Below are 16,757 nucleotides of genomic sequence, written 5' to 3'. Positions count from 1 at the left end.
AAGAATTAAATTATTATTTGTGGAAGCATTGCTACAAAGAAGTCCTTCCTTGGAACATCTCATAAAATGCAGGGCCTGCACTTTAAAAGCACCTGCATCATTAGAACTTTGATTAATATTGTGTTGTAGTAAGATGAGTCCAAAATCTAAGATTTTGTTCATGCGCACCATCAATATGTTTCATGAAAAATGAGGACAATATACAAGGAAAAGCACCTGATACCCACTTTAAAATATGGTAGTTCAAGGGATAACTAGAGCTTTCAACAGCATGATGAGCCAAACATACTTCCAAATCAACAAAGAAATGGTTAAAGAAACACAAAGTCAGTGTTTTGCAATGACCATATCAGTCAATGACTTTGAACTCTAATGAAAACCTATGGTCTGAATTGAAGAAGGAAGTCAACACGCACAATCCTAAGAATATAAAGGAGCTTAAAGTATTCTACATGGAGTTCCCCAAAATCCCTCTACAAGTGTTTCCATCCTTGTTAGACATTACAAGGAGATTTGGGGCTGTTTGCACCCTGCATAATTAGGCCTCATTCTGAGTGAAAAACATAGGGTGTTATGTAGAAAACTGGCATACAAGCCTAAATGTGCAATTTATGTACTGTGCACATGTCAACATTCGAAATTGTGCCCCTCCTCCGCTATCCATATGCATTTTAGGAAGGATTACACAAAAAGTGGGAAGTTGGAGCAACAAACGGGTGGAGAAATGGAAAGTGTGTATTTCATTTGATACACTAAATTTTGGGTCATTAGCAGCAGTCAGTTAATGCTGTCCAGGTGTACATTAACGCCATGCATGATGATTGCAGCTTTATAGGCAATGTTGCGAGGTGTGTGGTTTTTCCACAGAATTGGGCTATTTTATGCCAACAGAGGTTTTTTATTCATTCTCATAACTGTCTTTAAGGCTGGCAGCATTGCTGCATTACAGCTTCAGGGTCCCTGATTCGATCCTGAGCTTGGGTTACAGTCTGTGTGGAATTACACATGTTCTCCCTATGTTCATGTGGCTTTCTTCCATGTTTTCTAGTTTACCGCCACTGTCCAAAAACATGTTGGTACGTTCATTGGCTATGCTAAATAGGCCACGCTAAATTGGTCCTAGGTGTGGATGTGTGTGTGATGGTGCCCTGCAATGTGTATTCCCATCTCACGCTCACTGTTCCTGAGATAGTATACAGATCCACCGCAACTCTGACCAGGATAAAGTGGTTACTAAGATAAATGAATGAATGAAGGAATAATGGAAAGAGTTGTTTCACAACTCCCCTGGTGGTAATCTAGGGTTGACAGAACTACAGTTACATACTGCATGTAACTAATATGCATTCTGAATCTCAGAAAGTTAATCCTCCTTTCCAGTGGCAAACAAATTCAAAATACACCAGAAAACCAGCTTTATTTAAATATAAGATAGCTACATAACTTGTTTAAACTGCTGACAAATAAATAAAGTTAACTAGATAGGTAGCTGTACTGTTTAAAAAAGGAAGAATCAAAAATATGTTCACTCTCCCACTGACTACTCTTAAGTTGGTATAACACTTTATAACATTCCAGTGGCCAAAAAAAAACCCCAAAACAAAACAAACAAAAACATCCAACATTAGCAAAGGTGTAAAACAAAGAGACATTTCATCTGACGGTTTGTGAGGTCCAAATCTAATGTGATCTACACAATGCACACAATGATCCTATGGTATTACAGACTCCACTATTAGGTCCCAATTAAGTGCAACAGAGGTAAATTTTTTATTGGTTGCAATGGATGTATCCTTGAGTAAAATAACATTCCTGGAGAGCCTTCTGATTGTCCAAAATTGGTAATCATGCTTGTAGTATGAATAGCAACAAATGCGGCATAACAACACCTTAATGCCATAAACCCAAACTCCACAAATCGGATTGCTGCTCAAAAAATGTTGCATGCCCCATTTTAAAAAGAGACACATTTAAATGTAACTAAACAGACAGAGAAATAAAGAAAACCTAAACCATTGCACCATAACCCCTTAGTTTACTTCTGATGTATTTTAATGCTTTGTGTTCATTAGTGAATGTGAATATTCCTTAAGGATGCCTAAAAGCAAATGACCTAGCCACTGATAACTACTGCTACCATTACAAAACTCTTAAGGATGGCTCAACACATTCCTTAGACTGTGTCTACTAAATAATTGTATTTGTTCAAAAAAAAAAAAATTACATTCAGCATTTAAGCCCAGGACTTACCCTGAATCATCTATAGCATGGGTAGTGCTCAATCCCTACGTTTTTTTCTGTTTAAATCACACACAGTACTGAGACTTTGGTTTTCATTTTCATGGAAAAGCTTGCATGTTTCCATTAACCTTAATTATTATTCGGCTATGTGTTTCCATTGTAAGCTAAAAATGGTCCATAGAGTAAAATAAGATATTAGTTTACAAGTGTAATATACAAGAGAGGAACAAAAAAGAATCTCAGATTATATTATTAATATAGTGTCTACATTCTAGTCACTCTGCTGGTGCATAAGTTAACACAAAATGTAAGGCAAAACTCCCAAATTTTTACATTTGATTCTCTTTTCTTGTCAATAAGAAATGAGAAAATCTATTAAAGCAACGAGAATCTAACATGACTTCTAGCTTTCCTCTTTATTTTAGACTGTTGCTCTCTTTTTTTCTTTCCTACACTCAGTGATCTTGGCCCAGTTAATACTACATATGTGCCTGGCACAAGGTCAGCAGCACAGCTGTTTCTCAGTCGGCTTATGAGTGTGTGGCCAGAGAAAGGTAGCATCTTTCTGGCTGGTTCTGGACAGGTGTCTCTGTCGCTGCATGTAGGAAACAGGAAGCAGGAACATTTAGAATAGCCTAGCCTGTTTCTTCATTTCATTCCTCTTCCACAGTGCCAGTCGGTCAAACTCGGCCATGGTCATGCCAAACACCTGGTAGAACTCCTCAGGAGAGAGATGCCTCTGAAAGACACGTGAGATTACAAGTGTGTGTGTTAAAATATTGTGCAGTTGAATTGTTGTGTCCCTGTAAAATATTGAATTCATATGGCACAAGCCCAGTATTCACAGGACAGGCTCTGTATCCACTGCAACCTTGACCAGGATAAAGTGTTTACTGAAGATGAATGAATATTGCATAAGTGAATTTCACACTCACTTCCAGTCTGGCTCTGTCTACATCTTTTGGCAGCCTATTTCGCCCCCTGGTGGTCACAATCAGAGCCTCATATGGGTAAACCTGTAGGGAGAGTTGCATTAATCACACAGCATGTACCTGTAATTTTTTATTATAAGAGATTTTAATTAGAAATTAAGAAGTTAAGATGGGTCATTATATCCAGTGGATGCCCTTTTGAGTTAGCCATTGTTTTTTTTTTTTTTTTTGAACTTTTTATTTGAAACAGAATGTTTGACATGCGGAATGAAAACACAGTGATGGCCATCATAGGCACCAACTATATCCTATGGGTTATGTAACATTTTTGTTCATATAAGCTATGGCTGTCAACCCAGTTACTGCCATTCACAACTGCCATTCACACATTTATTTGATATTAAATCCAATGTATTTACATACAGTTGTTTGACACTATCTTGCAAATAAAGTGCCACTTATTACAATACAGTTAAAAAAAATCTCTTTTAATGTTTAACTCATCTCATATACTAAATTTGCTCCTATGTTTTAATTAGAAATGTCTTCTCTATTATTGTAGTTTCGGTGATCAACCATGTTACTGTACAGATCAACCTTCTTACCTTACAAACTATCAGTACCTGACACTTCCTGTCTACTTCAGATATAACTCCTCACATGGTGAAGAACATGGGAGCACATGGCATAGATTCTGTGAAGAATGATGTCACTTCCTCAATATCACAAGACTTAATGAAAGCATACATTATTTTAAAGACGTTTTCAGCAAAGTAACGGAGTTGACAGCAAATGTAGGAACATACCAATTTTTAATCTAATTCTAATACTACATTATAAGCAAATATGTTGGAATACATTTCTTAGATTTATTTATAATAGTTATTTCTAATCATTTCTAATATTGTTCTCAGGAAAGATGATAAGTTGGATGTTCTTGGATGTGAAGCCGCTTTTGCCTAAAATTTAATTTAATTAAAATTCAGTAGATTTTAGAATTATTTGTATATTTACACAAGTAATACAAATTATGCTGAGTACCTTAAAATGTTGCCTTAATTTTATGAGTTGCTATAAAAACAATTTCCTTTGTTTTACAATATATAAATGAGTTTTTGAACTATTAATTTCATCATATTTTGTGTTTTTATATCATCACCAAAATAAGTCTTAATAGAGGTGACATAAGGGTAACAGGATTGACGATAGCAACAACACAGGATTCAGCTGTTTACAATGGCCCCTATGCGGTAAATCTACTCTTTTTCTATTGTGAACTACACTCACCATTCACTTTAATAGGAACACCTGTACACCTGCGCATTCATGCAGTTATCTAATCAGTCAATCATGTGGCAGCAGCAAAATGCAAAAAAAGAACATGCAGATACAGGTCAAGAGCTTCGGTTAATGTTCACATCAAACATCAGAATGGGGAAAAATTTGACTTTGATCATGGCATGGTTGTTGGTACCAGAAGGGCCGGTTTGAGTGTTTCAGAAACTGCTGATCTCCTGGGATTTTCACACACAACAGTCTTTAGAGTTTACACAAAATGGTGCGAAAAAAACAAAACAATGAGTGAGTGACAGTTCTGTGGGTGGAAACGTCTTGTTGATAAGAGAGGTCAGAGGAAAATGCCCAGATTGGTTCGAGCTGCAAGGAAGGATTACAGTGACTCAAATAATCACTCATTACAATCGTAGTGAGCAGAAAGCATCTTGGCATGCACAGAACATCAAACCTTGAGGTGGATGGGCTACAACAGCAGAAGACCACATCAGGTTCCACTGCTGTCAGCCGAGAATAGGAATCTGAGGCTATCATGGGCACAGGCTCACCCAAACTGTACAGCTTACGATTAGAAAAAAAAATCACCTGGTCTATTTCCACTCTTCAGGAGTGGAACCTGATGTGGTCTTCTGCTGTTGTAGCTGTTGTAGCTCATCCACTTCATTATGCGTTCTGTGATGCTTTTCTGCTCACCATGGTTGTAACGAGTGCTTATTTGAGTTATTATAGTCTTCCTGTCAGCTCAAACCAGTCTGGTCATTCTCCTCTGACCTCTCTCATCAACAAGGTGTTTCACCATGCAGATCCTCTGCACACGATGTTTTTTTTTTTTTTTTTTTTTTGCACCATTCTGTGTAAACTATAAAGACTATTGCGTATGAAATTCCCAGGAGATCAGCAGTTTCTGAAATACTCAAACCAGCCCTTCTGGCACCAACAACCATGCCAAGGTCAAAGTCACAGAGATCACACTTTTCCCCATTCTGATGTTTGATGTGAACATTAACTGAAGCTCTTGACCTGTATCTGCATGATTTTTTGCATAGTGCTGCTGCCACATGATTGGCTGATTAGAGAACTGCAAGAATATACAGGTGTTCCTATTAAAGTGGATGCTGAGTGTATGTATCTATATTAATACCTTTTTAACCAGAAAAGTTTACCTTATATCTCATATTTTTAATCATTTTTAGGTAAATACATATTTCCACATCAAATCTTTTATTTAAACAGCTTTCAGGTAAGTAGATATTTCTTTTCACACGTAAGTATATGATTGATATAATTATATGACATTATAATTAATATGCATTTTACATCAGTATCGACATTCATGAATAAGTTATTCTGTTTCTGGTTGGGACGTGCAAATGCTATTTGTTTTGAGTGATTTTTTCATTTCAACCCTACAACACAGTAATTGCTACAAAGACAGGAATCTGTCTCAGGCTACATGGTGGCATTCTTGTCCAGAGGTCAGCTCTTGACCTCCCCATGACCCCTGGCTAACCACAGAGAAATGACCAGACAAGCATCCCCATGACCTTACGACAAGAAAAACCGATTTCCCCATTTTCTGGTTTCCTCGTCTTCCAACCAGCTGGATGTTGCTTTGAGCTCCTCATGGTGAAGTACTGTAATTTACCTCTCCTTCGGTTTATGACCAGAACTACTGCTTAGAGTCTGTGTCTGTTTTAGGATGGCTTCGGGACTCACCTTGTACTCTGCAGAAATAAACAACATGCAAGAGAAACAAAACACTCTGTTAGCTTGCTGTTTATCATGGAAAGTTGTCTAGCCTGAAATTACGTTAAAATGACTATAATTTAGCACCATATTTAACCCCACAGCAAAGCTGCTACAACTAACCTCTGATTCCCCAGTTGACCTCATTGCCACTGTCATACTGAAAGTAGTCTGTATTTTGCTGCTGGAAAACAAACATTACTATTAGACAATCAGGATCAGGTTGACCTCATAAAGTTTTAAATATTCTATTTGCTAAGCAGCAGTTGTGCAGTTGTATTCATTCACTTGTTGTAATTAATTACCCTGTGTAGTCCATTTCTGCCATACCCTGGTAAAGATGCTGATTTTGATATATACTCTAGAAAAGATCCAGAGAGCAGGCACTGAATAGCATGAAATAAACAAAATGCCATGCAGATCAGCAAGTTTTTCTCTAAATGCAAATGGACAGTAGGGGGTGTTGCTCAAAAAAGGTAGTGTTACATCTCTTTCAGTCCTTCCACCAAACCCCCAATTAAGCTCACAACTCCCATATTTCCAAAACTGTACCCTATATTGCTTAATCTCCAAATGAACTATGAACACCTATATTGAGAAATCACACATGACCTGCTTTCGTTCAAATACTCTCCTACTAAATCCATGCCACTTCAAACTTTAATCAAACAAATATGGAGAGAAGAAGCGTTGAGTTGCTCACCATTTTCAGCTGGATAGAGTGCCTGTGAAGCTGAAAAAGAACACAGAAATGCAGATCATACTGTAATGACACAATCAAAGCTGTTTCAGCCAAATTTAATAGGAACACCGGTACACCTGCACATTTATGAAGTTATCCAATCATTCAATCATGTGGCAGCAGTACATTGCATAAAATCATGCAGATACAGGTCAAGAGCTTCAGTTAATGTTCACATCAAACATCAGAATGGGGAAAAAGTGTGATCTCTGTGACTTTAACCATGGCATGGTTGTTGGTGCCAGATGGCTGGTTTGAGTATTTCAGAAACTGCTGATCTCCTGGGATTTTCACACACAACGGTCTGTAGAGTTTACACAGAATGGTACGAAAACAAAATACATCCTGTGAGCAGAGGTTCTATAGGCTGAAATACCTCGTTGAGAGAGATTAGAGGAGAATGACCAGACTGGTCTGAGCTGACAGAATGTCCAAACACAAATAAGCACTCTTTAAAACTGAGGAGAAAAGCATCTCAGAATGCACAACATATCAAATATTGAGGTGGATGAGCTACACAGACTTGCCAAAACTGGAAAGTTGAAGACTGGAAAAAGACCAGGTGATTTTTTTTTCTCACGAAACTGGCCAGTTTGGGTGAGCCTGTGCCCATGATAGCCTCAGATTCCTGTTCTTGGCTAATAGGATTGGAACCCAATGTGGTCTTCTGCTGTTGTAGCCTATCCACCTATCACCTGTTCTATTTGTGTGCATGCTGAGATGCTGAGTCAGATTTCTGAGTGATTATATGAGTTACTATCTCCTTCCTGGCAGCTTGAACCAATCTGGCCATTTTCCTCTGACCTTTCCTATCAACAAGGCTTTTCCACCCACAAAACTGTTGCTCACAATGTTTTTTTTTTTTTTTTTGCACGATTCTGCATAAACTCTTGAGACTGTTCTGTGTGAAAATCCCTGGAAATCAGCAGTTACTGAAATACTCAAACCAGCCCATCTGCACCAACAACCATGCCATGATCAAAGTCCCTATTCTGATGTTCGATGTGAACATTACATGAAGCTCTTGGCCTGTATCTGCATGATATATTATATATTTATATATTGTGCTGCTTTATATATTTATATATTGTGCTGCTGCCACATGATGGGATAACTGCATAACTGAGCAGGTGTACAAGTGTTCCTATTAAAGTGGATGGTGAGTGTAGTATAGTATACTTGCTCTACTTAAATCAAGAGAATAAGAAGACATAAAAAAGCAAAACTGTGACTTGAATCCAGTGCATAGGTAAAGGATGGGACAGGTCATGAATATAACTTGTCTTAGGAACACTAATCAAGGGAACCAGAGGTGTAGCTGTAGATTTCATTAATGCTTACTGTATGTGAATGACAAGACATAGGTGACTACAGAATGAAATTAAGAGTACAGCAGCAATGGAAACTCATCCAACACTTGATCTCATTAAATAAATTTGATTAAATAGACCTGGCTTTGATCTCAAGATTGTCTGTAAAATTGATTTTCCATATATAGTATCTTTTTGGTTAAGGGTAAATACAACCATTCAGCTGACACTTTCTCTTTCTCCTAGTTATGATGCACAGTATGTAAGCTTGAACAAGATTCTTATTTTTTTGTAGTGTCTTATGTAGTTGCCATTTTGAAAACAACTCTCCAGGACTTTATTATTTAAAGTCTAGGTTTAGGTACATTATTATTTACTAGAGATGTTCCAGCACCCAGTATCGGTATCAGGCTAATATCAGCAAAAAAAATTGTGGACTGGATATCAGAGAAAAAAACATTTCAGATATCAGATTTTGTAATAAATGGCATGGGATGGAATTGGATTTGGAAAAGAAATTTATTTTTGGAACTGGAAATGTTTACATATTGTCATGTCAATGCTGGAATCAGTGCCAGACTTCAATTCCCAGAACACCTTGCAGCCTAAAAACATGGCCGCACCCAGTCTACACATTTACTGTCACATTCTAGCTCACCTGACTACTGATTGTACTTACCTGGTGATCATTACACACACCCACACAAACGCATACTATAAATAGAAAGTATCACTCAGCGCGCTCCTAATTGACGTACCAAGCCTTTCTCTGTGTTTGATATTCTGGTTTTTGATCTTGCTCTTTTTTCTGGTTTTGGGATTTTGGTATTGCCTGATTTAGTCTGTATGCTGGTTGCCTGATCTTCTGGCTGTTTTTTGAACTTGACCATGTCTCATGTTTTTGGATTGTTTGCCAGTGTTCTCATAAACATCTTGACCTGAAACAGCAGCCATCTCTAATGCACATAAAGAGACCACGGTTACAAAGGGAAGAGAGACAAAGATCAGGAGTCATGACTGTGGCGGTGGAGGGAAGAGGGAATGAGAGAGAGAGAGAGAGAGAGAGAGAGAGAGATGCAGAGGGTGCAGAGAAAAATTCAGCTGTTTTGTGCACTTTCCCATGAGGCACACCGAAATAGAAATGAGGAGAGCAGGTTGCATATGCATGTGAGGAGAAGGCACCAGAATGACACAAAGGAGGGACAGACAGTGTGCAGGGAGATGGAGGCTAAGCAAGCAATAGAGAGGCAGTGAGAGAAAGGGAAAAGGACTAACAGAGTACAAGTATGATGTGGAGATGCGGTTGGTGTCTGAATTTCCACTTGTAAGAGAGACACTTTACATTTGCGCTGCAGTAACTCTGCTCTGCTCTCAAACATACTGCATCATGCATTTACTGTAAAGTGTGTCAGGGCTTCACTGCCTTAATGAGATAGCTCAGTATCATTGACTATAACACCATGAGCTGCATTCTGTCTGTGACTAGAATATCAGTACAGCTGATCAACACACTGAGTAACCTACAAACTGGCCTGCATGTGTTTTATTTCTGCTGGGTCTCCCCTGAGTGTGTTTGTGGTTAGAGATGAGACCTTCAGGGAGAAGTGGGCTTTTTCCACAACAATGGAAATCAACTCCAATGCTGTAACTCAAAACATCTGTGAAATATGAGGTGTTGCATTTTATTTGTATGGTGATATCTTTCATTTCTATCTTTCATTGTGAAGCCAGAAGACAGAGAGCTAGATAATGGCACCTGGTATAACAGTGTGTGCGATACACCATATTACAAAGCATCAGTAGGTATCTATGATGGTTTTAAAAATTCTTGTTAACCAAGTCATTTTAAATGTCTATTACTAGTCCGTGACTGGAAAATGTTTTGCTGCTGTAGCTTCAGTAGTTCCATTCAGAACTATGTGGAGAAATATCTTCAAGGCTTTATCACTTTTCCAGATGCCTGGATTACAAGACATCAGCAGTTGATGCACTTACAGACATTGATGGTGTTGTTGTAGCTAGTATTGTGCAGAGTCTCCTTGCTCCCAGCGCGGGAGCTCCGTGTGCTGCCCCAGGGGTCGTTGTCATAAGAACCAGAGCGGGCTTTCATCTCTTCCTTCAGGATCATCCTGCCAATCCCACCCTGAATCTGAAAGAGTGAGAAAGTTAGTTTCTTTTAGGATCAATGTGTGGAGAAAAAAACACTATAAAATCTAGTATAGAGTTAATTTCTACCAAGGATGGAAAATATTAATTATAGCCTGTAATATATGCAGTAAGAATTTTGGAATAAAGATGGCACAAGACAAAGACAGAAAGACAGAGAAGGAGTGAGAAATAGTTTCATACTCTTTGAAGACCATAATTCCAGCCATCTTCCTCTCCTCCTGATGAGAATCTTCTTCGTGGAATACGTAAAGCTGTGTTTGAGAGAGTAGATGCTAAATGACTAGATGAGAGATGCAAGCACCTCAAACAGAATTGCTTTTATGTGACTCAGTGAAGCAGACTGTGCTTATACATGAGATAAAACAAGATACTGTCTATCACTATACCCAGCATTCAAATTTAAGTTGATGTCAAAACAAGCAAACAGCAAACCATAAAAACTCAATCTGCAAGTTACTATAACAGTATAATCCCTTTACTTTACAAAAGTCTGCATCCTCTGAGCTTTGTACACTGCTGGGGAAGATCAAAGTGAACCACAGTTTAATAAAATATTTTACATTTGATACTGCAACTACTATTCATTGCCCAGCTTTTTCATATTTAAGGTCAGTTCACACTGGTCACATTTCTGGAGAATTTGTAGATACACTCTGTATCTACAAATTCTCCAGAAATGTCACCAGTATGAATTGACCTTAAATATGAAAAAGCTGGGCAATGAATAGTAGTTGCAATACACACACAATAGATACGTTTCCATTTTAAGCAGCATTTTAAGCCTCACTGACTCCATTCTGCAACATTTTTATTGCATGCAGTCTCTATTTTTTTTTTTACTTGTGAATGTAATTGTAGTATAAATGCCATATAAATGCATTCCTAAACTTTATTTAAAATTCTGATCTACAACGTTGTTATGATTCTGCAACCTATAACTGTATAGTGTTTTACAGCTCATGGAAAACTAGACATAGAAATAAGACACATATACAGTTTATTTGCCATTCCACTGTCTCATATCATGTTTTCATTAATCTATGTAGTAATTATAGATGATCCAGCTTTGGCTATCTCCATTCCATATGTTTCAATGACAGTGGACATTAGGACATTATTGCTAAAAATGAAGCATGCTTGAATGATATATGGAATGTGTGAGGTGTGAATTGGACAGAAGGTTGCTATTTGTTACTTGCACTTATGTAACGCATACGTGGCATTTACACAAAATGTGTTATGAATTTAGAGTTACACAGAAGCGACTGTAATAAAAAAAAAAAAACATATGCAATTCAAATTTCATTCAAATTCATATCGACACTATGTTTGACCTTCAGCTTAGTATAGCAGGAAATGCCAAACAAGCACATAATTATTTGCCTACATTTAGGGGAGCCAGGACTTTGGAAGTAATTGGACTGGGAGTGCTGGTAGTGCTCGGGTGAGTAGGCTGTTGAGAATCTGGATGACTGGAGGATATCTTCGCTGGTCTTGCTCTTTGTGGCTGCATCGTGATTGTCTACACAGAGGGAGGAGAGAAGAACAAAAATTCATCAGGATAAACCTGTCTGTTCCATCAATAGAACATGCCATTCCTGAAACTTATGGGTAAAACTACACAAAGACAGATGGACAAGAAAAAGCACACTATGGTCAGTACAAAAGACATTATTCATTCCTGAGTGAAGAATGGCTCCAACTTCAAAAGCTCAAATGATTCAGCACTCTTAAAGTCTAAAAGAATACATTTAGCTAAATTGACCATTGTTCATGCTGAGCTGCTCTGACAAAATATCCCAGCATATGGCAAGACACTGCAAGAAAAACTGCTTTTTAAGCATTACTCCAAGACTAATTACAGTTCTTTTTATTCCCATTAGTATGAAGCAGCCAAATAGCAGACAACAACAAATTACAATCACAATAGTGACTTACACAAAAGAAAATATAGGTATAAGTAGAAGGACAAAAGGTAGAAGGATGGACTGGCATAACATAATGACAGAGACATGTACGGACAGGTACAGTATGTATGATGCTGAAGGGTAAATAATACTTACAGGGTAAATGGTTGATTGAGGAAAGTACATCAGAAGTGTGGAGGGAATATTTATTAATGTGATAAGAAATGAAAAAGGAAAAACAGAAAAAAGGGAATTATTTGCAACCTATGAGAAACAGTCGGTAAGAGATACGTTTGGTACCCACATGAAGAAGAAAGAAACAGGAGTATAACAGTATGTAAGTCTGGTATGCACATAGCATACAGTAAATATGCTAATGGAGGAGATCTTTCTGTTACATCCAGCTGTCTCTGTCTTTATCATCTGCCCTCCATATGGGTAACAAACACTTCTGTATGAGGAATTCATTACAGGCTTGTGATGCAAATAAATCTGTTTCTATAATATTGCATCTCCTCAGTAGCATTTATACTTTTCTAACATAACAACAGTCTACATATGTATGTCGGTGTGTGTATCTGTGTGTCTGGTCAGCTAGCTAATGCCTGGTCCACAATATAAGATTTACAAAATCCTAACCAATGTTGAAAATGTAAAAGAACCCTGATATAATAACTTTTTCTCATATTCTTTTTGTTCTCAATCGTCCTTCAGTCACACTGTAAGATTTGCCCAGAATTAAACACCAGATTTCAGGTTATGACTCTCGGAAATTGGAAACTCACAGAATTTCCCATGAACAAAAGTGACTTCAGACCAACACAAGCAAGGTGAATGACAGTTCAACTCAGACCTCATTGGTTACTGGTCTTTCATGCATGACTTCATGAGAAAATAGAATTATGCAGGTAAACATTAAAGTTCAATATTACAAATAAAATATTTACAGATTTCATACTTTTTTTTTTTTACTGTTGAAGACCTTTTTGTAATTCATGAACAATAATAATAATGAACAATAATGAAAGCAAACAATAAAAACAAATAACAAAAACACAACAATATGAAATCTGTAAATATTTTATTTGTAATGCTTAACTTTAATATTGAATGAAAATGGAAATAATGTACTGTACATTCTCTCATCATTACTGTTTGCCACCAAATAATCCAGTCAAAGGTCAAGTACCGCTGAGCAAACTCCAGGTGCTCACATTAATGGTTCACTGAAAGAAAAGGCTTTCTTCTGGCACACCTTCCAAATAGTTTTGTGATCCTTTGTTGTTGTTTGTCAAACTATCCTCCTCATTTTGTGTGGGGACAAAAATACACTTGCATCCTCTTCCTAGCTGGTTAATTAGCTCTGTTTAAAAGTTCTTAATTATTGCCCTAAGAGTGACATTTTCACTCAAGTATATTTTTTTTATAGCCACTGCCTGATTTATGAAGGTCAACACACTTTTGTCACATTTGTGTGTTCTCTATTCATGCCTATGATGAATTTTGCCTCTGCGTCACTTCATATTTATACTTCATTGAAAAAGGAATGACTGTTTAAGACTTCCTAAACACTAAGGTGAACGTAAAGTAAACTATAGAGAAAGTAAACTATACTCTCACCATCCACTTTATTAGGAACACCTATACACCTGCACATTCATGCGGTTATCTAATCAAACAATCATGTGGCAGCAGCACAATGCAAAAAATAAAGGTCAAGATCTTCTATAAGAATCTGAGGCTATCATGGGCTTAGACTTGCTGAAGCTGGAAAGTTGAAGACTGGAAAAAGACCAGCTGATTTTTTTTTTTTTTTTAAATCTTCAACTGTCCAGTTTGGGTGAGCCTGTGCCCATGATCGCCTCAGATTCCTGTACTTGACTGACAGGAGTGGAACCAAATGTGGTCTTCTGCTGTTGAAGCCCATCCACCTCAAGATCAAAGTTTTGTGCATGTTGAAATGCTTTTCTCCTCACCATGGTTGTAAAGAGTGATTATTTGTCCTTCCTTGCAGCTCGAACCAATCTGGCCATTTTCCTCTGACCTCTCCTATCAACAAAGCGTTTCCACCCACAGAACTGTCTCAGTGTTTTTTGTTTTTCACACCATTCTGTGTAAACTCTAAAGACTGCTGTGTGTGAAAATCCTAGGAGATCAGCAGTTTATGAATTACTCAAACCAGTCCGTCTGGCACCAACATTCGTGCCACGATCAGAGTCACAGATCACACTTTTTCTTCATTCTGATGTTTGACGTGAACATTACCTGAAGCACTTGACCTGTATCTGCATGATTTTATGCATTGTGCTGCTGCCACGTGATTGGTTGATTAGATAACTGCATGCATGTGCAGGTGTAACTGTGTTCCTAATAAAGTGGACAGTGAGTGTAAATGCTTTAGTTATTTAATGTTAATAAGACTTTCTAGGTGTGTCAATATTTGTGACTCGTGGTTTTGTTAAAAAATATATATATTTTTTATTTTCTTATAATAAATATACTTGATTACTGTAAACTTAAAACTTACATTAGTAACAAGATATTAGAACACGTCTTATACAATTTAAAAATTGGAACAGATTCTACGCTCAGTAGGCTATTTAGAGCAGGTTTGAGGGACAATCCACTGGTGATGCCAGGTCAGGGAGGAGGGCAACCTGTTTCATGCTCTATGGCAATGTTCAGAAGTTCAGAATTTTTGGAGAGAGCTGCATTATTATATCTCAAAGGTATCACAGGGCAAGTTCAATTTCTGTCCCAGTTTGTATGTTCTTGGTGATCCCTGGCCCAAGTCGCATTAGGAAAGCTGAATCACAGTGTATACAGACCCGCATTATGGTGGGCAGATGTATCATTGTGAGAGGCTAGAAGTCTCCTGGAAAGCCATCAACTTATGAGTGGCTCATATTTAGGGTGTGTGGCAGCCTATGAGAAACTCTCCTTTAGTTTGCATGGGAAGATAGACATCTGCTACTCTAAGTGGAGGAAATTTCTCAATTTTTGCAATTTGCAATAAAATGTAATTATGTGGCGAGGCAGGAAAATAATTGCACTAATGGTCATATTAACAATGACATAGTTTCTTGCTGGACCTGACAGATATAGCCCCCCTCCCCATTCCTTCCCTCTATATGTGTGTATGTGTGTATCTGTGTGTGTGTGTGTGTGTGTGAGTGTGTGTGTGTGTGTGTGTGTGTGTGTATATATATATATATATACACCGATCAGTCACAACATTATGACCACCTGCCTAATATTGTGTCGATCCCCTTTTTGCTGCCAAAACAGCCCTGACCCGTCGAGGCATGGACTCCACTAGATCCCTGAAGGAGTGCTGTGGTATCTGGCACAAAGTCGTTAACAGCAGATCCTTTAAGTCCTGAAAGTTGCGAGGTGGGGCCTCCATGGATCAGACTTGATGGCCAGGACACCCCACAGATGTTCTATTGGATTGAGATCTGGAATTTGGAGGCCAAGTCAACACCTTGAACTCGAACCATTCCTGAACAATTTTTACAGTGTGGCAGAGCGCATTATCCTGCCGAAAGAGGTCACTTCCATTAGGGAATACCGTTGCCATGAAGGGGTGTACCTGGTCTGCAACAATGTTTAGGTAGGTGGTATGTGTCAAAATAGCATCCACATGAATGCCAGGACCCAAAGTTTCCCAGCAGAACATTGCCCAGAGCATCACACTACCTCCGCCAGCTTGCGTTCTTCCCATAGTGCATGCTGGTGCCATCTCTTCCCCAGGTAAACGATGCACACGCACCCGGCCTTCCACATGGTGTAAAAGAAAATGTGATTTATCGGCCCAGGCCACCTTCTTCCATTGCTCCGTGGTCCAGTTCTGATGCTCACCTGTCCATTGTAGGCGCTTTTGGCAGTGGACAGGGGTCAGCATGGGCACTCTGACAGGTCTGTGGCTACGCAGCCCCATACGCAGCAAGCTGTGATGCACTGTGTATTCTTACACCTTTCTATCATAGCCAGCTTTAACTTTTCAGCAATTTGTGCTACAATAGCTCTTCTGTGCGATCAGACCAGATGGACTAGCCTTCACTCCCCACGTGCATCAGTCAGCCTTGGGTGCCCATGACCCTGCCGCTAGTTCACCGGTTGTCTTTTCCTGGATCACTTTTGGTAGGTACTAACCCCTGCATACCAGGAACACCTCACAAGGCCTGCCGTTTTAAAGATGCTCTGACCCAGTCATCTAGCCATCACAATTTGGCCATTGTCAAAGTCTCTCTATTCCTTACGCTTGCCTGTTTTTCCTGTTTCCAACACATCAACTTCGAGAACCGACTGGTCACTTGCTGCCTAATATATCTCAACCCTTGTCAGGTGCTATTGTAACAAGATAATCAATATTATTCACTTCACCTGTCAGTGGTCATAATGTTATGGCAGATCG

At 38.5% G+C, this 16,757-nt stretch overlaps 1 protein-coding gene and 1 long non-coding RNA gene across 7 annotated transcripts in view; one reads left to right on the top strand and one right to left on the bottom strand.

The window, feature by feature from the left end:
- Positions 1-1,398: 1,398 nt before the first annotated feature.
- The window catches only part of ablim3 (actin binding LIM protein family, member 3), a 69,501-nt gene continuing 54,142 nt past the window's right edge, over positions 1,399-16,757 (bottom strand). For 2 of the 6 annotated variants that reach the window (XM_053235312.1, XM_053235313.1), the window contains 7 exons: positions 11,821-11,955; positions 10,614-10,684; positions 10,260-10,413; positions 6,916-6,945; positions 6,518-6,573; positions 6,336-6,396; positions 5,740-6,190 (listed from right to left, as the gene is read on the bottom strand). In XM_053235312.1, coding sequence (XP_053091287.1) covers positions 6,108-6,190; positions 6,336-6,396; positions 6,518-6,573; positions 6,916-6,945; positions 10,260-10,413; positions 10,614-10,684; positions 11,821-11,955 — 590 coding nt within the window. In that variant the 3' untranslated portion in view covers positions 5,740-6,107. Of the gene's footprint in view, positions 2,981-3,176; positions 3,258-5,739; positions 6,191-6,335; positions 6,397-6,517; positions 6,574-6,915; positions 6,946-10,259; positions 10,414-10,613; positions 10,685-11,820; positions 11,956-16,757 lie in introns of those variants that run through there. The other 4 variants (XM_026917390.3, XM_053235309.1, XM_053235311.1 and 1 more) reach the window with 4 other exon arrangements.
- LOC113528719 (uncharacterized) lies at positions 4,359-5,983 on the top strand. The gene is made up of 3 exons (XR_008301991.1): positions 4,359-4,423; positions 5,660-5,706; positions 5,884-5,983. It is a non-coding gene; the product is annotated as an uncharacterized LOC113528719 (long non-coding RNA).

The sequence above is a fragment of the Pangasianodon hypophthalmus genome, chromosome 7 (genome assembly GCF_027358585.1).
Source record: "Pangasianodon hypophthalmus isolate fPanHyp1 chromosome 7, fPanHyp1.pri, whole genome shotgun sequence".
Classification (NCBI taxonomy): domain Eukaryota; kingdom Metazoa; phylum Chordata; class Actinopteri; order Siluriformes; family Pangasiidae; genus Pangasianodon; species Pangasianodon hypophthalmus.
This window is presented reverse-complemented; position numbering and strand designations above follow the sequence as displayed.